The sequence below is a fragment of the Oenanthe melanoleuca genome, chromosome 25 (assembly GCF_029582105.1).
Source record: "Oenanthe melanoleuca isolate GR-GAL-2019-014 chromosome 25, OMel1.0, whole genome shotgun sequence".
NCBI classification, from domain to species: domain Eukaryota; kingdom Metazoa; phylum Chordata; class Aves; order Passeriformes; family Muscicapidae; genus Oenanthe; species Oenanthe melanoleuca.
This window is the reverse complement of record NC_079358.1, coordinates 3,412,220-3,434,663: the sequence shown is the minus strand read 5'-3', so window position 1 is coordinate 3,434,663 and position 22,444 is coordinate 3,412,220. Positions and strand designations below refer to the sequence as shown.

Here is a 22,444-nt window from a genome sequence, read left to right as displayed (position 1 = left end):
AAAGACTACTCAAAAAAATCCCCCCTAAATTAATGGGAATAATTAAATCCATTGTTTAATTTGTTTCATTTTGATTTTTATACATTTAATTGTATTACATCAGGGGTACTAATTACCAGTACACACGGTTATAAGTCAAGTGAATTGGGGCTAATGATTATCGTCATTAGGCTGGAAAATTAAATATATTTGAGTGCAAATGCAATTTCACCCCTGGCCACGCCCGGATCCGGCGCCTCATCCTCATCTCCCCTTGTTCCCGCAGGGCTCCGGGCGGCCGTGACCCTGCTGGAGTCTGGGGGGGACCTCCAGCCCCCCGGGGGGTCCCTGACTCTGCTCTGCCGCGGGTCTGGATTCGATTTTGGGAGTTTTGCCATGAGCTGGGTTCGCCATAGCCCCGGGAAGGCGCTGGAATGGCTCGCAGGGATCAGTAATGATGGAAACACCTACTACAACTCATCGGTGCAGGGCCGGTTCAGGATCTCCAGGGACAACGGGCAGAGTTCGGTGACACTGACCATGAACAGCCTCAAGGACGAGGATTCCGGCGCCTATTTCTGTGCCAAATATTCAGGTCGTGGTGTTGGTTGGGCTGTTGCTGCTTTTATTTCTCATTTTGGTTTCGTTCCTCTCCCTGTCCCGGCCCCATCTCGAAATGACCCAAGACTCTTCCCCCAAATTACAAGGTTTGATCCCACTCCTGGACATTGACCCCGAGTCTTTAGGACTGCGCCCCAAGTTGAGCTTTAGAACAAATCTGTTAAGGAACAAAGTTGTGATCAAGGTGAGATTGTTGAGGTTTGGGATGAAGCTGTCAAGGGTTTGGAGAAAGGGTCAAGAGTCAGGTCAAGGTTTGGAACTGGCAGAAAAGGTCAGGGGGGTTCCAGGCACTGGGAGGGGACAGAACCAGCACCAGCAAAACCATCAACGTAACCGGTGGCATGTTTGGCACAGAAATAGGCGCCGGAATCCTTGTCCTTGAGGTTGTTCATGGTCAGCGTCACCGAGCTCTGCCCGTTGTCCCTGGAGATCCTGAACCGGCCCTGCACCGACGGATTGAGGTCGTTGGTCTCATCATTGTCGATACTCGCAATGAATTCCGGCGCCTTCCCAGCTCTTTGGCGAATCCACAGCATTCCATAACTCCCAAAATCAAAGCCGGAGCCGCGGCACAGCAGAGTCAACCCCTGGCCACAAATTCTCCGCCCTTGGCCTCCACTTGAGCCATTTTGGCTCCTGAGCTGGACCTTGCATCTCGAACGGGATCACTTGCCTGAAACTCGGACAATTTTTAAAAAACCTTCCAGCTGTTCACATCCTCCATCCAGGGCTAATTGGTTGATTCTCTCTTCAAAGTCTGCAATTCTTTCCTGCATTGATTCGCTGTGACCTGATCAATCCATGTCACAGGGACCTTCAAAATCCTTAAAAATCCTGCAAAATCCTTCAAAACCCTTCAAAATCCTTCAAAATCACATCCACGAACATGTGTGGACATGTCTGATATTCTCTACATCGAGCGTTGACCAATCAAACCCACAGAGGCGCCACTGCCGTGCTCAGCCAACCACGGCCCCAGAGCAAACAGGGGAGGATTGGGACACAGGGCCAGGGTTGGGTCAGAGGCTGAGGGTTGGGGGACGGGTCTGGGGACAGCTGGGGACAGCTGGGGACAGTGATGGGGACGGGGTAAAACATGAAATAGCAACACAAACACCATTACCAGCATCAGCCCAACCACCAGGAGATTTGGCACAGAAATAGGCGCCGGAATCCTCGTCCTTGAGGTTGTTCATGGTCAGCGTCACCGAGCTCTGCCCGTTGTCCCTGGAGATCCTGAACCGGCCATTGACTGACGGCGCGTAGTAGGTGTAGCCACCATCGTTCCTGATACTCGCAACAAATTCCAGCGCCTTCCCGGGGCTCTGGCGGATCCAGTACATTCCAAAACTCCCAAAATTGAACCCAGAGGCGTGGCAGAGCAGAGTCAGGGACCCCCCGGGGGGCTGGAGGTCCCCCCCGGACTCCAGCAGGGTCACGGCCGCCCGGAGCCCTGCGGGAACAAGGGGAGATGGGGATGAGGCGCCGGATCCGGGCGTGGCCCGGGGTGGGAGTGGCGCTTTTGGGGCTCCTGGTGATGCAGAATTAAAGACCCTCCACACACCTGAAGTTACAAAGTGTTTATTGTGATATTTGTGTTTTTTTCAGCTCCGGGTGGCCGTGACCCTGCTGGAGTCCGGGGGGGACCTCCAGCCCCCCGGGGGGTCCCTGACTCTGCTCTGCCGCGCCTCTGGGTTCAATTTCGGAAATTTTGGGATGGGCTGGTACCGCCAGGGGCCCAGGAAGGGGCTGGAATTCGTTGGAAGTATCAACAGCAATGGTGGCAGCACCGTGTACGCGCCGTCAGTCAAGGGCCGGTTCAGGATCTCCAGGGACAATGGGCAGAGCTCGGTGACGCTGACCATGAACAACCTCAAGGACGAGGATTCCGGCGCCTATTTCTGTGCCAAGGATGGTGCTTCTGGTCACCCTGGTGGTGCTGATATTGATCCCACCCCCATAATTCGGTCCCAACCTGTCCCCAGACCCTTCCCCCAAATCCCAGGCTTATCCCAGCTCTGCCAATTTGTCCCAATCCTCCTCCAGTTAAACCAGTGCCCTCCATCAACTCCCAACCACCAATTGAGCCTGGGCCAAACTCAACTCTGACTCTGAATCTCAACCTTGGTTCCCAAAAATGCCAAAAGTGCCGAGATTTCGATCCAGCAGTCGAGGTTTGGGTCTGTGACTTCGACTTGGGGTCCAAAGGGGAGATTTCGGGCAGAACCGGTCGAGTTTTGCTTCAGAATCATCCAGGGGTTTTGAATCGGGCTCAGGGTTTGTGTTGGTGCCAATGGGGCAGAGCTGGGGTAGAGGAACAGGATTGGGTCAAGGGCAGAGAGCTGAGGGAAGGGTCTGGGGACATTTGGGAAAAGCTGGTGACAGAGTGACACGGCTGGGGCCAAAATGATCAACAGCAGCTGCAGCCCAACCAGCACGACAATCACCATCAACACATTTGGCACAGAAATAGGCGCCGGAATCCTCGTCCTTGAGGTTGTTCATGGTCAGCGTCACCGAGCTCTGCCCGTTGTCCCTGGAGATCCTGAACCGGCCCCGCAGCGACGGCGAGTACTCAGTGCTGGCTCCACTGGTGCCAACCGTGGCAACGAATTCCAGTCCATTCCCGGGGCTCTGGCGAATCCAACTCATGTCATAACTCCCGAAATTGAACCCAGAGGCGCGGCAGAGCAGAGTCAGGGACCCCCCGGGGGGCTGGAGGTCCCCCCCGGACTCCAGCAGGGTCACGGCCACCCGGAGCCCTGCGGGAACAAGGGGAGATGGGGATGAGGCGCCGGATCCGGGCGTGGCACGGGGTTAAATTGAGTTTGATCCCAAATTTATTAAATTATTCACCCTAATGATGATAATTATTAGCCGAAATAAACTTTAATTATAGATACATGTAGTGATAATTATTACCTATGATGTAAGCCAATTGAATGTATAAAAATAAAAACAAAATAAATAAAATAATAAATTCTAATATTCCTATAAATTTCGCAGGTTTTTTTAGGGTCTTTACCTTCATTATCAGCACAAATAGCTCTAATTACCTGCACTAATTTCTGTCCCCATCATGTAGCGGCAGCTGCAGCTGCAGTGAAAACAAAACCCGAAATTTGAAGCCATTTTGGGCCTTTTTGTGGCTTTTTCAGGAAGTCCCCAAAGGGGCAGCTCTGGCCTTAAGACGAGATATCTGCGCCAGGAGATTTTAGGTTCATTTCATTAATTTCTGGTTAATCACCGTTCTATTCATTATTTTCTGTTATATTTAAATACTGGTTTTAGGCAATTTACAAGGTTTCAGGGATTTATTGATTTTGCATGATTTAATTTTCTTTCCTTTCTTTAATTTTGGTTAGCATTTGCTCTAAATATTGTTTTATTATTTTTCAGCTGACTCCACAGCTGTGGCTGGAAATCTGCGGTCGGGCTTGGTCACCCACGGTCTGTGAATTCCTGAATCATCTCATTACAATAAACAGTGTTTTAAATAATAAATAAATGGATTAATTATCCAGTTCCAATAAAGAATATTTTATATAATAAATAAATAGCTGAATTATCTAGATTCGATAAACAGCAGTTTTATTGAGTGAGTCTGGACTCCCACATCCCTCGTTCCAACTCTCACACTCCACCAGAGGTTTTCAGAGCTTTAAAACCTCAAACCCCACAATTAACCCCAATGCACTGATTAATTAATTGCCTCGTCTGCTCAATTTACTGCCCAATTAATGATTTGGTTAATAACCCCCAAACCTCCCAGGACCCAACCCGGCACATCCCGGCCATGGCCTCGAGCTCCCTCCCGCTCCTCGCCCTCCTGGCCCTGCTGGCCCTGCCAGGTGGGTCCCGGGCGCCTCCGCAGCGCCACGCCCACCCTGGGCCATTCCCGGATCCGGCGCCTCATCCCCATCTCCCCTTGTTCCCGCAGGGCTCCGGGCGGCCGTGACCCTGCTGGAGTCCGGGGGGGACCTCCAGCCCCCCGGGACATTGATGGCCCTGGTTTGTCGCGCCTCCGGATTCGATTTCGGGAGTCACTGGATGGCCTGGATCTGCCAGAGCTCCGGGAAGGGGCTGGAATTTGTCGCAGGGATCAATCCCAATGGTGGCGACACCGAGTACACACTGTCAGTCAAGGGCCGGTTCAGGATCTCCAGGGACAACGGGCAGAGCTCGGTGACGCTGACCATGAACAACCTCAAGGACGAGGATTCCGGTTCCTATTTCTGCGCTAGAGATGCTGTTGGTGATAGTTGGGGTGTTTCTCGCCCCCGTGGCTCTGTCCCCACCTGTCCCCAGCCCCTTCAATCTTATCTCTACTCTCTTCCAGCCCTGGTCACTCTGTCCCCACAGGCCCTGGTCACTCTGTCCCCACATGCACTGGTCACTCTGTCCAGCGCTGACCGCACCAAAAGTGGGTCCGGCCTCGGCATCAGAGGCCCAACGTGAGTGAAACTCACTGGCCCTGGAAGTGGCCCCAGAAGGTCTGGAGATGGCACCGAGGGACAACACCAGCGCCAACATCTGACACAGCAGCACCAAACCCTGCATTGAAGCACCAAAAACCAATTCATGGTATTGAACGCAAGCGGATTTGGGGAAGAAATCAGCGCTGGAATCCTCGTCCTGGAGGTTGAGTTTGGGATGGAAAAAGCTCCGACCTCAAATCTGGATTGTTGACTGGAAATTGTGACCCCAGCACATTCCCGAGGAGTCCCTGACTCTGCTGTGCCGCTCCTCCAGATTCGGTTTTGGGAATTACGGAATCTTCTGGATCCACGAGAGCCCTGGGAAGGCGCTGGAATGGGTGGGAAAAATCAACAGCGGTGGTTACACGGAGTGCTCGGTGTCGGCCCAGGGCCAGGTCAGGATCTGCAGGGACAATGGGCAGAGCTCGGTGACGCTGACCTTGAGGGATCTCAAAGATGAGGATTCCGGTTCCTATTTCTGTGCCAAATCTGGTTATAGCTGTTGGAATCCTGGTTGTGATGCTTACACTGTTTATGGTTTGGCTCTGTCCCCACATGTCGTCGCCTCCCAGTCTCTTCCCCCATAACCTCAACCAATGACCCGTTATTGGTTTTGGGAAAACACCTTGCCATGGGTTCCGTGTAGGAAAAAGATTTCAATAAATATAGAATAAAATTAATTCAAAGCTCAACTTTGGGCCCAGGGCTGAAAGTATTCAAAGGGGTCAGTATTCAAATTTGGGGTCAAGGGTTGGGGTTTGGGGGAAGGGTCTGGGGACATTTGGGGACAGGTGAGACCCAGAGACGGGGATGTGATCGAACAAAACCATCAACAAGATGAGCAGCAGCGTTATCACCAGCAGCACCAGCACGTTTGGCACAGAAATAGGAGCCAGAATTGTCGTCCTTGAGATCCCTCATGGTCAGTGTCACCGAGCTCTGCCCGTTGTCCCTGGAGATCCTGAACTGGCCCTTGAGCGACGGCGCGTAGTGGGTGCTGCCACCATTGCTGATCCCTGCGACCCATTCCAGCGCCTTCCTGGGGCTCTGCCGAACCCAGACTATTCCAAAACGCCCAAAATCGAATCCAGAGGCGCGGCAGAGCAGAGTCAGGGACCCCCCGGGGGGCTGGAGGTTCCCCCCGGACTCCAGCAGGGTCACGGCCGCTCGGAGCCCTGTGGGAACAAGGGGAGATGGGGATGGGAAAAGCTCAAACCCTTGACCCCAAATCCCGACTCTGTGCCCCAAATCACGCAGAGAACACAAAGGACTCTGCTCGGTTCAATGCCAATCAAGCCAGAGCCGTTCATTGCCCCTCTAATCATTGTTTATTTTTACTAATTATCTCTGATTCCACAGTCTCGAGTTATTCCATTGGTGGCTCCGCTCCAGCCCACGAGGGGAGCGCTCGTCTTTGTTCTTCACTCATTGGTGGATTGGTTGAGCCTCCATCTGATTGGTCGATCCCATTGGTGGATTGGTTGAGCCTCCATCTGGTTGGTTGATCCCATTGGTGGATTGGTTGAGCCTCCTTTTGATTGGTTGATCTCATTTGTGGATTGGTTGAGCCTCCATCTGGTTGGTTGATCCCATTGGTTGATTGGTTGAGCCCCCATCTGATTGGTTGATCCCACTGGTCGGTGCCATTTCTCTGGGGTTGAGGCCCCTGTGTTCTCTCAGCAACTTTCTGCTTCTGCTTTTCCTCCTGCCCCGTCGGCTGTTTGACCCACAGGGTTGAGCTCGTTCAGGAGGTTGGGCGGGTTCACCCAGAACATTTCCATTTTCCTGTAAATGTGATCCTGCAGCAAATTGTGACCCAGGAAACGCCCGGATCCGGCGCCTCATCCCCATCTCCCCTTGTTCCCGCAGGGCTCCGGGCGGCCGTGACCCTGCTGGAGTCCAGGGGGGACCTCCAGCCCCCCGGGGGGTCCCTGACTCTGCTCTGCCGCGGGTCTGGGTTCAATGTCGGGAGTTTCACCATGTTCTGGATCCGCCAGAGCCCCGGGAAGGGGCTGGAATGGCTCGCAGGGATCCAGAGCAGTGGTGGTTTCACCGCCTATGTGCCGTCAGTGCAGGGCCAGTTCAGGATCTCCAGGGACAACGGGCAGAGCTCGGTGACGCTGACCATGAACAACCTCAAGGACGAGGATTCCGGTGTCTATTTCTGTGCCAAACATGGTGATAATGGTGGTGGTGCTTCGGCTGCTGACGGTTTTGGCTCCATCCACCCTGTCCCCAAATGTCCCCAAGCCCTTCCCCCAAACCCCAACCCTTGACCCCATTCCTGTCCCTCTGGCCCAGCCTGGAACTGGTTCTGCCCCAGATCTCCCCCCCTGAACCCAATCCCCGCTCTGGGCCCCAACACTCAGGATTTGGACACAAGAATCCAGACAAACAAATCTTTTACCCGCCTCAGGACCAAGGACGCCGCTGCAGCTCCAGGCCAAAAAATTGCAAACAGCAGCGATTGGCTGGGAGCGATCAGGGGGATGGGACTGCAGTACCTGGAGCTGTGATTGGACAATGAACAGTAAAATAGAAACGGGCCAGAACTTATTGAAGGGAGAGGACTCGTGACCTGGAGTCCATCTTGGGTCCATCTTTGGTGGAGCCTGTGCCGGACTCCTGCAGAGCCCAAGGTGAATCATGGGAAGGGATTTTAATAAATCCTCACTTGATTCCTTTCTCTCTGCCCAGCCTCTGCTCCAGGCATCGCTTGAGCTCCTCCATCCCCATCTCCCCTTGTTTGCAAGAAGGGCCTGGGGACATTTGGGGACAGGAGGGGATGCAGTGATAGGGAAGGGGCCAAAAACAATCAACAGCATCAGCATCAGCATCAGCATCAGCATCAGCACCCCTGGCACAGAAATAGGCGCCGGAATCCTCGTCCTTGAGGTTGTTCGTGGTCAGCGTCACCGAGCTCTGCCCATTGTCCCTGGAGATCCTGAACCAGCCCTTGACTGACGGCGCGAACCAGGTGTCGTCATCATTGTCGATCCCTCCGACCCATTCCAGCGCCTTCCCGCGGCTCTGGTGGATCCACATCATCCCAAAATCTCCGAAATCGAACCCAGAGGAGCAGCAGAGCAGAGTCAGGGACCCCCCGGGGGGCTGGAGGTCCCCCCCCGGACTCCAGCAGGGTCATGGCCGCCCGGAGTCCTGCGGGAACAAGGGGAGATGGGGATGAGGCGCCGGATCCGGGCGTGTTGGGGTTAAACTGAGTTTGAACCCAAATTTATTCATTTGTCCACCCTAATGATGATAATCATTAAACCCAATTCACTTTAATTATAACCCTGTGTACTGATAATTATTAGACCTGATGTAATACAATTAAATGCATAAAAATCTAACCGAAACAAATAAAACAATAGATTCAATTATTCCCATTAATATAGGGGGGGTTTTTTTGAGTGGTTTTTAATTATCAGCACAAATATCTCTAATTAACTGCACTAATTTCTGTCCCCAGCAGGTGCCGGCTGCTGCAGCTGCAGTGAAAACAAAACCTGAAATTTGGAGCCATTTTGGGCCTTTTTGTGGCTTTTTCAGGAAGCCTCAAAGGGGCGGTTCTGGCCCTAAAACGAGAAAGCTGAGCCAGGAGAGTTTGGGTTCATTTCATTCATTTCTGTTTAATTGCAGTTATTTTCATTATTTTCTGCAGTTTTTAAATGTCCGGTTATGTAAATATACAGGCTTGAGGGATTTATTGCTTTTATTTGATTTTGTTTTCAACATTTTCCTTAATTTTGGTTACTATTCACTACTGGTGTTGTTTTATTATTTTTCTGATTACTCCACACTTATGGCTGAAAATCTGCAGGTCGAGCTCGGTCACCCACGGTCTGTGAATTGCTGAATCATCTGGGTACAATAAACAGCAATTTAAATAATAAATAAATTGCTGAGTTAACTGGATAAAATAAAAAGCAATTCAAAGAGCGAGTCTGGAGTCCCACACCCCTCGTTTCAGCTCTCACACTCAACCAGAGGTTTCTTGTTCTTTACAATCCAAAACACCACAATTAACACCAATCCATCATTAATTAATTCCCTCTCTCTACCCCATTGATTGCCAAATAAACGCCCGTTAACAACCCCCAAACCCTCCGGGACCCCAACCCGGCACATCCCGGCCATGGCCTCGAGCTCCCTCCCGCTCCTCGCCCTCCTGGCCCTGCTGGCCCTGCCAGGTGGGTCCCGGGTGCCTCCGCAGCGCCACGCCCACCCCGGGCCACGCCCGGATCCGGCGCCTCATCCCCATCTCCCCTTGTTCCCGCAGGGCTCCGGGCGGCCGTGACCCTGCTGGAGTCCGGGGGGGACCTCCAGCCCCCCGGGGGGTCCCTGACTCTGCTCTGCCGCGGATCTGGGTTCAATTTTGGAAACCACGACATGTACTGGATCCGCCAGAGACCCGGGAAGGCGCTGGAATGGCTCGCAGGGATCAGCTACGGTGGTGGCCTCACCTTCTACGCGCCGTCAGTGCAGGGCCGGTTCAGGATCTCCAGGGACAACGGGCAGAGCTCGGTGACGCTGACCATGAACAACCTCAAGGACGAGGATTCCGGCGCCTATTTCTGTGCCAGGTGTTACAGTTTTGGTTGTGGTGCTGCTGCTGCTTGGGCTGGTGGTGATGACCTTGGTGGTTTTGGCCCCATGTCCAATCTCCACCTTTCTCCGTGACTCAGACCCTTCCTCCCTTCACTCCTTTATTTGTTTGGGTTCTGGGGAAATTTGGGATGACCTCACCCAATTGGGTCCTTCTATGAAACTGATTCCAACAGATTGAGACTGACTGGAGCCGTTCATCCCCCCATTGATTTAACAAAATATTTCCTCACAGAGAAGTGACAATAAAATTCTTTATTTAACAGTTTGAGCGGTCCCCAGGACAGAAATGATCAATACCAAACACCCAACCCCCTTGCCGCTCCCAGGATTTTCCGGACGAGGATTTTGGTGCCAATTTCTGTGCCAAATGGCACAATGGTGACAATGCTGGTTATGCTGGTGCTGGTTCCGTCCCCCACTGATGCCCTGACCCCCCTGACCTTTTCTGCCAACCCCGACCCTTGACCCGACCCTTGCCCGTTCCTCCAATGTTTTGTCCATTTTACCCCAAACCCCAACACTCAGACCTTGATCCCAAATTCATTCCTAAAACCTTCGCAGTAAAGCTCAACCTTGGGCCCAGGGCTGATGGCTCGGGGTCAGTGTTCAGGGTTGGAGTCAAAGGTTGGGATTGGGGGGAGGGTCTGGGGACATTTGGGGACGGGTGGGGACACAGTGGGAGGGAAGGGGACAGAACGATCAACATAAGCTGCAACAGCCCAACCAGAACCAGCAGCTGCATGTTTGGCACAGAAATAAGCGCCGGAATCCTCGTCCTTGAGGTTGTTCATGGTCAGCGTCACCGAGCTCTGCCCGTTGTCCCTGGAGATCGAGACCCGGCCCTTGAGTGACGACGCGTACCGGGTGTCTCCACCATTGGGATTGATCCCGGCAACAAATTCCAATCCCTTCCCGGGGCTCTGATGGATCCAGTTCATCCAGTGACTCCCAAAATTGAATCCAGAGGCGCAGCAGAGCAGAGTCAGGGACCCCCCCGGGGGGCTGGAGGTCCCCCCCCGGACTCCAGCAGGGTCACGGCCGCCCAGAGCCCTGCAAGAACAAGGGGAGATGGGGATGAGGCGCCGGATCCGGGCGTGGCCCGGAGTGGGTGTGGTGCTCTCGGGACTGCTGGTGATGCAGAATTAAATATTCTCAACCCACCCATAGTTACAAAGTGGTTATTGTGATATTCGTTTTTATTTCAGCTCCGGGGGGCCTCCAGCCCCCCGGGGGGTCCCTGACTCTGCTCTGCCGCGCCTCTGGGTTCAATTTCGGGAGTTTTGGAATGTTCTGGAACCGCCAGAGCCCCAGGAAGGGGCTGGAATTTGTTGCAAGGATCAACACCGGTGGCAGCACCGAGTACGCACCGTCAGTCAAGGGCCGGTTCAGGATCTCCAGGGACAACGGGCAGAGCTTGGTGACACTGACCATGAACAACCTCAAGGACGAGGATTCCGGCGCCTATTTCTGTGCCAAGGATGGTGGAACCAATAGTGGTGCTGGTTATGGTGACGATGCCATTGGTGTCCCCTGACCCATCTGTGAGTCCCCAGCTGTCCCCAAATGTCCCCAGGCCCCTCCCCCAGAGCTCAGCCCCAGCTCTGTCACTGTCGCTTGCCCGTGTCACACGCACACACACATGAACAGAATCAAGATGGCCGCCCCTTCATTCTGCGCCTTCTCCAGTTTATTCGCTCTTCACAAAGCGCCTTCTCCACTCTCTGCCGGCACCACAATCACTCATTGCATTAATTAGTGCAGAGCAATCAGTGTCAGTGTCTCTGGCCATAGTTCCACAGAAGGTTAATAAGGCGCGGATCCACGGTTACCCATTGCCGTGATTTCGGTTCGTTTCCCGGCCAAGGCCCCAATCAATGTGGTGGTTCAGATTTGCTAATTCCAACACTCTCGTTTCTGCTGCGGGATCGGATCAGGAGCAAAAGCAAGGCAGGCCTGAAACATGGAGGTTGGAAAGAAATCTGCACTAAAACCAGAAAGAAATAATAAATCCAGGTGCAATCCATGGGGCAGGGGCAGGAGGAGGTGTGACATTAATTAGTTGACAGATGGAGATTAATTGCCAGTTTTGGGGTTCAGCCCAAATTCACGGCGTCTCCTCCTTCTCCTCCCATGTGGAACCTGAGTCCTGCTACACCAACCTTGGTGTCTCCTCTCTGTTCTTTTTGTTCTTCCTCAAGGGAAATCAAAGGTTTGAACTCCTCCTAACCCCATCTCCCCTTGTTCCCGCAGGGCTCTGGGGACCTCCAGCCCCCCAGGGGGTCCCTGACTCTGCTCTGCCGCGCCTCTGGGTTCAATTTTGGAGAATCTGGGATGGGCTGGTACCGCCAGAGCACCGGGAAGGGGCTGGAATTTGTAGCGAGTATGGACAAGGGTGGCAGAACATTCTACGGGCCATCAGTCAAGGGCCGGGTCACGATCTCCAGGGACAACGGGCAGAGCTCGGTGACGCTGACCATGAACAACCTCAAGGACGAGGATTCCAGTTCCTATTTCTGTGCCAGGGGTTCTGGTGGCAGTTGGCTTGGTGGTGCTCATAGTGCTGGTTATGGTGGTGAGATTGGTATTTTGTGTTCCGGCCACGTCTCTGGTCGTCAGACTCAGATGTTCCCAGACCCTTCGACCAACCCTCAGCCCTTGATGCAATCCTGACCCTTTTTCCCCAGTCTCCCCCGTTTGCACCAATGGTCATCACTGACCCCAAATCCTCGCCTGGTTCTGCCCCAAAACTCAACCATCAGCCCCAAACCTTCACCTGTGGCCTCCAGCTCCGACCTTCCTCTCCAAAAATGCCGTTTTTGCCCCAAATCCCGCACAGGAAATGCAGGGGTTAAATTGAGGCTTCTATCCTCAACTCTGGCCAACAGAGAAATCCCAAACAGAGATTTCCCCACAGGGCACAAACCCACAGAAATCCAACGGTAAATACACAGAAATTCAGAGATTTGGCAAAGGCTCCAGCCCAGCCCCAGATCCGGCACTGAACCGCTGCTCCCGGCGTCGGCTCCGTGTCAGCTCAGCCAATAAGGGGCCAGGGGAACCAGAGGAGATCTGGGAGAAACTGGGAGGAAAGTTGAGAGTTGTGGTGAGGATGGGGGTTTGCGGGAGAATATTAAGTACGGGATAAACAAATGGGATTTGGGGGAAACCTTTGGGGATGTTGTTGCAATGAGGGAACCCAATGACAGGGGAGTGGAGCCATGACTGGCATCATTATCACAACCAAGAACAGCAGAAGCAGCAGACCAACCACTGCTGTAATATTTGGCGCAGAAATAGGCGCCGGAATCCTCGTCCTTGAGGTTGTTCATGGTCAGCGTCACCGAGCTCTGCCCATTGTCCCTGGAGATCCTGAACTGGCCCCGCACTGACGGCGCATAGTAGGTGTTGGCACCATTGCTGGTGATATCTGCAAGCCATTCCAGCTCCTTCCTCCATCTTTGGCGGTACCAGCCCATGCCAAAACTCCCAAAATTGAACCCAGAGGCGCGGCAGAGCAGAGTCAGGGACCCCCCGGGGGGGCTGGAGGTCCCCCCCGGACTCCAGCAGGGTCACGGCCGCCCGGAGCCCTGCGGGAACAAGGGGAGATGGGGATGAGGCGCCGGATCCGGGCGTGGCCCGGGGTGGGCGTGGCGCTGCGGAGGCGCCCGGAACCCACCTGGCAGGGCCAGCAGGGCCAGGAGGGCGAGGAGCGGGAGGGAGCTCGAGGCCATGGCCGGAATGTGCCGGGTTGGGGTCCCGGGGGGTTTGGGGTCATTAACGAGGTCATTAATTTGGAAATCTATGGAGTAGATCAAGGCAACTAATTATTCAATTGAAAGGGTTTAATTGAAGGGTTTCTGGGTATTTCAGGCTCTGGAAAACTCTGGAGATGTGAGGTCAAACTAGTGGAGTTTTGGGCAGAACTGGTGAAGATTTGGGCGTGGGGTGAGGTGGCCGTGACCCTGCTGGAGTCCGGGGGGGACCTCCAGCCCCCAGGGGGTCCCTGACTCTGCTCTGCCGTGGGTCTGGATACAATTTCGGTGATTATGGAATGTTCTGGTTCTGCCATAGCCCCAGGAAGGCGCCGGAATGGCTCGCGGGGATTCAGAACACCGGGGGCTACACCCGGTACTCGCCGTCGGTGCAAGGCCGGTTCAGGATCTCCAGGGACAATGGGCAGAGCTCGGTGACGTTGACCATGAACAACCTCAAGGACGAGGATTCTGGAGTTTATTTCTGTGCCAAGAACGGTGGAGCTGCCGGTGATCACGCTGCTGCTCATTCTGTTGATGATTTCGATCCCATCCCCAAATATCCCCAGGCCGTACCCACAAATCCCAACTCTGGACCCCAAACATGAACATGACCCCGAGATTTTAGCGCTGCGCCCAAATTCGAGCTTTAGTAGGAAGATTGAGAAACAAAGTTTGATGCAGGCCAAAACCTGAGGTTTGAAATAAAATAGTCAAAGATGTTGTGGGACAGTAAAGAGTTGGGGCAAGGAGTGGGATTGTTAGAAAAGGACAGGAGCTGTCAGGGCATCTGGGAGGGGACAGAACCAGCACCAGCAGCAGCACCAGCATAACCACTATCCCATTTGGCACAGAAATAGGCACCGGAATCCTCGTCCTTGAGGTTGTTCATGGTCAGCCTCACCGAGCTCTGCCCGTTGTCCCTGGAGATCTTGAACCGGCCCTGCACCGACGGCGCGTAGTAGGTGAGACCACCATTGCAACTGTTGATGCTCACAATGAATTCCAGCCCCTTCCCAGGGCTCTAGCGAATCCAGGCCATCCCAAAGCTTCCAAAATTGATTCCAGACGCTTGACAAACCATGGCCAGGGATGCACCGGGGGGCTGGAGGTCCCCCCAGGACTCCAGCAGGGTCACGGCCGCCCAAAGATGAAATAAACACAAATATCACAATTAGCACTTTGGAACTCTAAGTGGGTACAGAGTCTTTAATTCTGCATCACCACGAGTCCCCAGAGCGCCACGCCCGGATCCGGCGCCTCATCCCCATCTCCTCTTGTTCCCGCAGGGCTCCGGGCATCGTCACCATAAACACCAACAGCGCCATTGGCAACACCAGCACTTTTGGCACAGAAATAGGAACCAGAATCCTCGTCCTTGAGGTTGTTCATGGTCAATGTCACCGAGCTCTGCCCGTTGTCCCTGGAGATCCTGAACCGGCCCTTGACTGACGACGCGTAGCCGGTGGTGCTGCCATCATTCCTGACCCCCGCAACGAATTCCAGCCCCTTCCCGGGTCTTTCACGGATCCAGAACATTCCATAGCTCCCAAAATCGAACCTGGACCCGCGGCAGAACAGACTCAGGGACACCCGGGGGGCTGGAGGTTCCCCCCTGACTCCAGCATGGTCACGGCCGACCGTGGGCCTAACACAAATATCACAATAAACACTTTGTGACTTGGACTGGGTACAGAGTCTTTAATTCTGCATCACCAAGAGCCCCCAGAGCGCCACGCCCACCCCGGGCCACGCCCGGATCCGGCGCCTCATCCCCATCCCCCCTTGTTCCCGCAGGGCTCCGGGCGGCCGTGACCCTGCTGGAGTCCGGGGGGGACCTCCAGCCCCCAGGAACCTCCATGGCCCTGGTTTGTCGTGGCTCGGGGTTTGATTTTGGTAATCACGGAATGTTCTGGATCCGCCAGAGCCCCGGGAAGGGGCTGGAATACGTTGCAGAAATCACCAACACCGGTGGAAACACCTACTACGCACCGTCAGTCAAGGGCCGGTTCTCGATCTCCAGGGACAACGGGCAGAGCTCAGTGACACTGACCATGAACAACCTCAAGGACGAGGATTCTGGTGTCTATTTCTGTGCCAGATGTTACACCACTGGTTGTTATGTTTGGCAGGTCGGTTATGATTCTGTTGGTGCTGCTTATGGTATTGATGTCATGGCCCCAAGCCCCCTCTGCTGGATCCCCAAATATCCCAAAATTCTCCCATTCTCCCCCCAAATCTCAGCTCTTGCTCTGAAATCTCAGCCATTCTCCCCAAAATCCTCCAGCACTGCCCCAAGTTTTCACTTTCCCCCCAGATTTGACCATTTTACCCAAATCTCCCTTGGCCCCTGATTGGCTGAGCTGACACAGAGCCAACACTGGGAGCAGCGGTTTGGTGCCAGATCTGGGGCTGGGCTGGAACTTTTACCAAAATCCCTGAATTTCTGCATTTTTGAGATGAATCGTGGGGCAGAACCAGGTGAGGATCTGGGGTTACTGGTGAGCACTGGTGTGAACTGGAGAGACTGGGGACAAGGGGTCAGGATTGGGTCAAGGGCTGAGTGTTGGGGGAACCATCGGGAGTTTGGGGTCACAATGAGGGAGGTGGACAAGGTTGGAGGTTGTCACCATAACCAGCAGCAGGAACACAACCAGAGCAGTAAGCCTTGGCACAGAAATAGGCGCCGGAATCCTCGTCCTTGAGGTTGTTCATGGTCAGCGTCACCAAGCTCTGCCCGTTGTCCCTGGAGATCCTGAACCTTCCCTGCACCGACGGCCCGTACCAGGTTCTGCCATCGCTGCTGTGGATACTGGAAACCCATTCCAGCGCCTTCCCGGGGCTCTGCCGAACCCAGGCCATTCCGTAACTCCCGAGATCGAATCCGGAGGCGCGGCAGAGCAGAGTCAGGGACCCCCCGGACTACAGCAGGGTCACGGCGCCTCTTTCTGTGCCAAAAATACGTTCAGTTGTGTTGCTGAAATTATTGTTGATCCTGGTCATGGTGATTTTGGCTCTTCCGCCATCGTTGTGTCCTCACCTGTCCCTGCACCCCAAATCTCAGCCTTTGGCCCAGTCCCTGAACATTTGCTGAAACCCGGGGCCAGTTCTGCTCCGAATTCTCAGCTCTGGGTCTCAAATCATAAACTCCTGGCTGCTGAATCTGGGGTGCAGCTCCAGCCCCCAAGGGGTCCCTGACTCTGCTCTGCCGCTGGTCTGGGTTCAATTTTGGGAGTTTTGCCATGCACTGGATACACCAGAGCCCCGGGAAGGCGCCAGAATGGCTCGCGGGGATCAGGAATGATGGTGGCACCACCTACTACACACCGTCGGTGCAGGGCGGTTCAGGATCTCCAGGGACAACGGGCAGAGCTCGGTGACGCTGACCATGAACAACCTCAAGGACGAGGATTCCGGCGCCTATTTCTGAGCCAAATCTCTTGGTGCTGGTTCTGGTTATGCTGTTGGTGGTTTTGGCCCTGTCCCCATCACCACCTCCTGTCCCTGTCCCTGTGCCCCAGACCCTTCCCCCAAACCCCAACCCTTGACCTCATTTATTGCTTTTGGTTTTGGGCAAATTTGGCTGGACACCTCCCACATGGATCCCACTAGGAAACAGATTCCAACAGATTCCAACTGATTCCAACATATTCCAACAGATTCCAACAGATTCCTAGAGATTCCAAGCTCAACTTTGGCCCAAGGCTGAGGACCCGGGGTCAGTGTTCAAGGTCGGGGTCAAGGGTTGGGATCTGGGGGCAGAATGTGGGAATTTTGGCACATTTGTGAATTCAGCAATGGGTGCTTGGGATCAGCACCAGCGTCAATACTGTAACCAGCACCGATACCAGTACCGCCATCCCAATCATAACGACCACTGCCAAAACACTTGGCACAAAAATAAACTCCAGAATCCTCGTCCTTGAGGTTGTTCATGGTCAGCGTCACCGAGCTCTGCCCGTTGTCCCTGGAGATTGAGACCCGGCCCTGCACCGACGGCGCGTATGCGCTCTGTGCACCTCTCCTGCCAAAAGCGGTGATGCTGGCGACAAATTCCAGCCCCTTCCTGGGGCTCTGGCGGATCCAGCCCATCCCGAATTGCCCAAAATCAAATCCAGAGGCGCGGCAGAGCAGAGTCAGGGACCCCCCGGGGGGCTGGAGGTACCCCCCGGACTCCAGCAGGGTCACGGCCGCCCGGAGCCCTGCGGGAACAAGGGGAGATGGGGATGAGGCGCCGGATCCGGGCGTGGCCCGGGGTGGGCGTGGCGCTGCGGAGGCGCCCGGGACCCACCTGGCAGGGCCAGCAGGGCCAGGAGGGCGAGGAGCGGGAGGGAGCTCGAGGCCATGGCTGGGATGTGCCGGGTTGGGGTCCCGGGGGGTTTGAGAGTTGTTAACCAAGTCATTAATTGGGCAATAAATTGAGCAGAGGGAGGCAATTAAGTAATCAGTGGATTGCTGTTAATTGTGGGGTTTGGGGTTTTAAAGCACTGAAAATCTCTGAGAGTTGGAACGTGTGTGGGACTCCAATTTTTCTCTTTAAATTCCTTTTTATTGAATCCAGATAATTAATCAATTTATTTATTATTTAAAATGCTGTTTATTGTATCCAGATAATTCAGCAATTCACAGACCGTTGGTGACCGAGCCCGACCTGCAGAATTTCAGCCACAGCTGTGGAGTCGCCTGAAATATAGTAAAACAACACCAGTACTAAATACTGACCAAAACTTAGAAAAATGTTGAAAACAAAATCAAATAAAAGCAATAAAATCCCTTAAGCCTGTATATTTACATAACCGGTCATTTAAAAACAGCTGAAAAGAATTAAAATACCTGCAATTAAAAAGAAATTAATGAAATGAACCTATAATCTCCTGGCTCAGATATCTCGTTTTAGGGCCAGAACTGCCCCTTTGGGACTTCCTGAAAAAGCCACAAAAAGGCCCAAAATGGCTCCAAATTTCAGGTTTTGTTTTCACTGCAGCTGCACCTGCCGGCACCTGCTGGGGGCAATAATTATTGCTGTTAATTAGAGATATTTGTGATGATAATTAAAGATAACTCAAAAAACCCCCCCCTAAATTAATGGGAATAATTGAATCTATTGTTTTATTTGTTTCGGTTAGATTTTTATACACTTAATTACTATACATCAGGTCTAATAATTATCAGTACACAGGGTTATAATTAAAGTGAATTGGGGTTAATGATTATCATCATTAGGGTGGACAAATGAATAAATTTGGGTTCAAACTCAGTTTAACCCCAACACGCCCGGATCCGGCGCCTCATCCCCATCTCCCCTTGTTCCCGCAGGGCTCCGGGCGGCCGTGACCCTGCTGGAGTCCGGGGGGGACCTCCAGTCCCCCAGGGGGTCCCTGACTCTGCTCTGCCGCGGGTCTGGATTCAATTTCGAGAGTTTCGGAATGTTCTGGATCCGCCAGAGCCCCGGGAAGGGGCTGGAATTCGCAGCGAGTATCTACAATGATGGTGGCACCTCCCACTACTCCCCGTCTGTGCGGGGCCGGTTCAGGATCTCCAGGGACAACGGGCAGAGCTCGGTGACGCTGACCATGAACAACCTCAAGGACGAGGATTCCTGTGCCTATTTCTGTGCCAAACAAAATGGTCCCCACAGTAATGCTGGTGCTAATTGTGTTGATGGTTTCACACACATCCCCATCTCTTTGTACCTCCCCATCCTCAAATGTCCCCAGGCCCTTCCTGCAAACAAGGGGAGATGGGGATGGAGGAGCTCAAGCCATGCCTGGAGCAGAGGCTGGGCAGAGAGAAAGGAATCCAGTGAGGATTTATTAAAATCCCTTCCCATGATTCACCTTGGGCTCTGCAGGAATCCGGCACAGGCTCCACCCAAGATGGACCCAAGATGGACTCCAGGTCACGAATCCTCTCCCTTCAATAAGTTCTGGTCCGTTTCTATTTTACTGTTCATTGTCCAATCACAGCTCCAGGTACTGCAGTCCCATCCCCCTGATCGCTCTCAGCCAATCGCTGCTGTTTGCAATTTTTTGGCCTGGAGCCGCAGCAGCGTCCTTGGTCCTGAGGCGGGGAAAAGATTTGTTTGTCTGGATTCTTGTGTCCAAATCCTGAGTGTTGGGGCCCAGAGCGGGGATTGGGTTCAGGGGGGGAGATCTGGGGCAGAACCAGTTCCAGGCTGGGCCAGAGGGACAGGAATGGGGTCAAGGGTTGGGGTTTGGGGGAAGGGCTTGGGGACATTTGGGGACAGGGTGGATGGAGACAAAACTGTCAGCAGCCGAAGCCCAACCACCACTATCACCATGTTTGGCACAGAAATAGACACCGGAATCCTCGTCCTTGAGGTTGTTCATGGTCAGCGTCACCGAGCTCTGCCCGTTGTCCCTGGAGATCCTGAACCGGCCCTTGACTGACGGCGCGTACTCGGTGAAACCACCACTGCTCTGGATCCCTGCGAGCCATTCCAGCCCCTTCCCGGGGCTCTGACGGATCCAGAACATAGTGAAATTCCCAAAATTGAACCCAGACCCGCGGCAGAGCAGAGTCAGGGACCCCCCGGGGGGCTGGAGGTCCCCCCCGGACTCCAGCAGGGTCACGGCCGCCCGGAGCCCTGCGGGAACAAGGGGAGATGGGGATGAGGCGCCGGATCCGGGCGTGGCCCGGGGTGGGCGTGGCGCTGCGGAGGCGCCCGGGACCCACCTGGCAGGGCCAGCAGGGCCAGGAGGGCGAGGAGCGGGAGGGAGCTCGAGGCCATGGCCAGGATGCTCAGAACATCTGATGGAGAATTGTGACAAAAGCAGAAGAGATTGTGGCCGAACCGGTGAAGATTTGGGGATGGGATGAGCCGGCCGTGAACATGCTGGAGTCCGGGGGGGACCTCCAGCCCCCCGGGGGGTCCCTGACTCTGCTCTGCCGCGCTTCTGGGTTCAAATTCGATGGTTACAACATGGCGTGGGTCCGCCAGAGCCCTGGGAAGGGTCTGGAATGGCTCGGGGAGATCAGCATCGGTGGCAGCACCGTCTACGCGCCGTCAGTCAAGGGTCAGTTCAGGATCTCCAGGGACAACGGGCAGAGCTCGGTGACGCTGACCATGAACAACCTCAAGGACGAGGATTCCGGCGCCTATTTCTGTGCCAAAGCTACTGGTGGTCGTTGGGCTGGTGCTTATGCTGCTTATGCTGCTGATGGTTTTTACCACTCTCTCACCTCTGTACCCCCACAGGTCGCTAAACGTCCCCAGACCCTTCCTGCAAACCCCAAAGTTTCACCCCGACTGTTAACATGGACCCTGGGTCCTTAGAACTGGGACCAAAGTTAAGGTTTCATTCTACTTCATTCTCTTTGAATCTCTTTTGTATCAGGATCCCATTATGAATTTACTGGAAAAATTTGCCCTAAACCTAATGAAATAAATGAGGTCAAGGTTTTCGGATTCTGTGAAGTGTCTGGGGACGTTTGGGGTCAGGTGGGGACGGGGCCAAAGCTGCCAACATCATCCACAGCAGCAATGCCAGCACAACAACTGTCCACAGATTTGGCACAGAAATAGACACCAGAATCCTCCTCCTTGAGGTTGTTCATGGTCAGCGTCACTGAGCTCTGCCCGTTGTCCCTGGAGATGGAGACCCGGCCCTGGAGCGCTGCCCCGTAGAAGGTGTGACCTCCATCGCCGCTGATCAGCGCCACAAACTCCAGCCCCTTCCCGGGGCTCTGGCGGATCCATCTCATCTCAGAACTCCCAAAATTGAACCCAGAGGCGCGGCAGAGCAGAGTCAGGGACCCCCCGGGGGGCTGGAGGTCCCCCCCGGACTCCAGCAGGGTCACGGCCACCCGGAGCCCTGAGGGAACAAGGGCAGATGGGAATGAGGCGCCGGATCCGGGCGTGGCCTGGGGTGGGCGTGGCGCTCTGGGGGCTCCTGGTGATGCAGAATTAAAGACTCTCAACCCACCCATAGTTACAAACTGTTTATTGTGATATTTGTGTTTATTTCAGCTCCGGGCGGCCGTGACCCTGCTGGAGTCCGGGGGGGACCTCCAGCCCCCCGGGGGGTCCCTGACTCTGCTCTGCCGCGGGTCTGGATTCGATTTTGGGCGTTTTAGAATAGTCTGGGTTCGTCAGAGCCCCGGGAAGGTGCTGGAATGGGTCGCAGGGATCAGCAATGGTGGCAGCACCCACTACGCGCCGTCGCTCAAGGGCCGGGTCACGATCTCCAGGGACAACGGGCAGAGCTCGGTGACACTGACCATGAGGGATCTCAAGGACGACGATTCTGGCTCCTATTTCTGTGCCAAACGTGCTGGTGCTGCTGGTGATAACGCTGCTGCTCATCTTGTTGATTATTTTGTTGGATCACATCCCCGTCTCTGGCTCCCACCTGTCCCCAAATGTCCCCAGACCGTTCCCCCAAACCCCAACCTTTGACCCCAACCTGGAATACTGACCCCTTTGAATACTTTCAGCGCTGGGCCCAAAGTTGAGCTTTGAATTAATTTTATTCTGTATTTATTGAAATCTTTTTCCTACACGGAACCCATGGCAAGGTGTTGTCCCTAAACCCATAACGGATCAATGGTTGAGGTTATGGGGAAGAGTCTGGGACGTGAGGACATGTGGGGACTGAGCCAAACCATAAACAGTGTAAGCATCACAACCAGGATTCCAACAGCTATAACCAGATTCGGCACAGAAATAGGAACCGGAATCCTCGTCCTTGAGGTTGTTCATGGTCAGCGTCACCGAGCTCTGCCCGTTGTCCCTGGAGATCCTGACCCAGCCCTGCACTGATGGTGCATAGTTGGTGTAACCGCTGTTGTAGATGCTGAAAACGCCTTCCCGGGTCTCTGGCGCACCCAGCTCATGGCGTAATTCCCAAAATCAAATCCGGAGGAGCGGCACAGCAGAGTTAGGGACCCCCTGGGGGGCTGGAGCTTCACCCCAGATTCAGCAGCCAGGAGTTGACGATTTGAGACCAAGAGCTGAGAATTCGGGGCAGAACTGGCCCAGGG

General features: G+C 54.2%; 6 gene segments (V, D, J or C); 2 read left to right on the top strand and 4 right to left on the bottom strand.

The window, feature by feature from the left end:
* Window positions 1-1,619: 1,619 nt before the first annotated feature.
* LOC130263273 (Ig heavy chain V region 6.96-like) lies at window positions 1,620-13,420 on the bottom strand. The segment is given in 2 exon segments: window positions 1,620-2,053; window positions 13,366-13,420. Coding segments are annotated over 2 exon segments (489 nt in total).
* LOC130262880 (Ig heavy chain V region 6.96-like) lies at window positions 9,197-9,894 on the top strand. The segment is given in 2 exon segments: window positions 9,197-9,271; window positions 9,361-9,894. Coding segments are annotated over 2 exon segments (456 nt in total).
* Window positions 13,421-17,142: 3,722 nt separating the features above from the next.
* LOC130262862 (Ig heavy chain V region 914-like) lies at window positions 17,143-17,804 on the bottom strand. The segment is given in 2 exon segments: window positions 17,143-17,643; window positions 17,733-17,804. Coding segments are annotated over 2 exon segments (519 nt in total).
* Window positions 17,805-18,320: 516 nt separating this feature from the next.
* LOC130263272 (Ig heavy chain V region 914-like) lies at window positions 18,321-20,192 on the bottom strand. The segment is given in 3 exon segments: window positions 18,321-18,364; window positions 19,707-20,048; window positions 20,138-20,192. Coding segments are annotated over 3 exon segments (441 nt in total).
* Window positions 20,193-20,282: 90 nt separating this feature from the next.
* Window positions 20,283-20,738, top strand: LOC130263271 (Ig heavy chain V region 914-like). The segment is given in 1 exon segment: window positions 20,283-20,738. A coding segment is annotated over 1 exon segment (444 nt).
* A 161-nt stretch (window positions 20,739-20,899) lies between these two features.
* Window positions 20,900-21,391, bottom strand: LOC130263270 (immunoglobulin heavy variable 3-23-like). The segment is given in 1 exon segment: window positions 20,900-21,391. A coding segment is annotated over 1 exon segment (492 nt).
* Window positions 21,392-22,444: the final 1,053 nt, after the last annotated feature.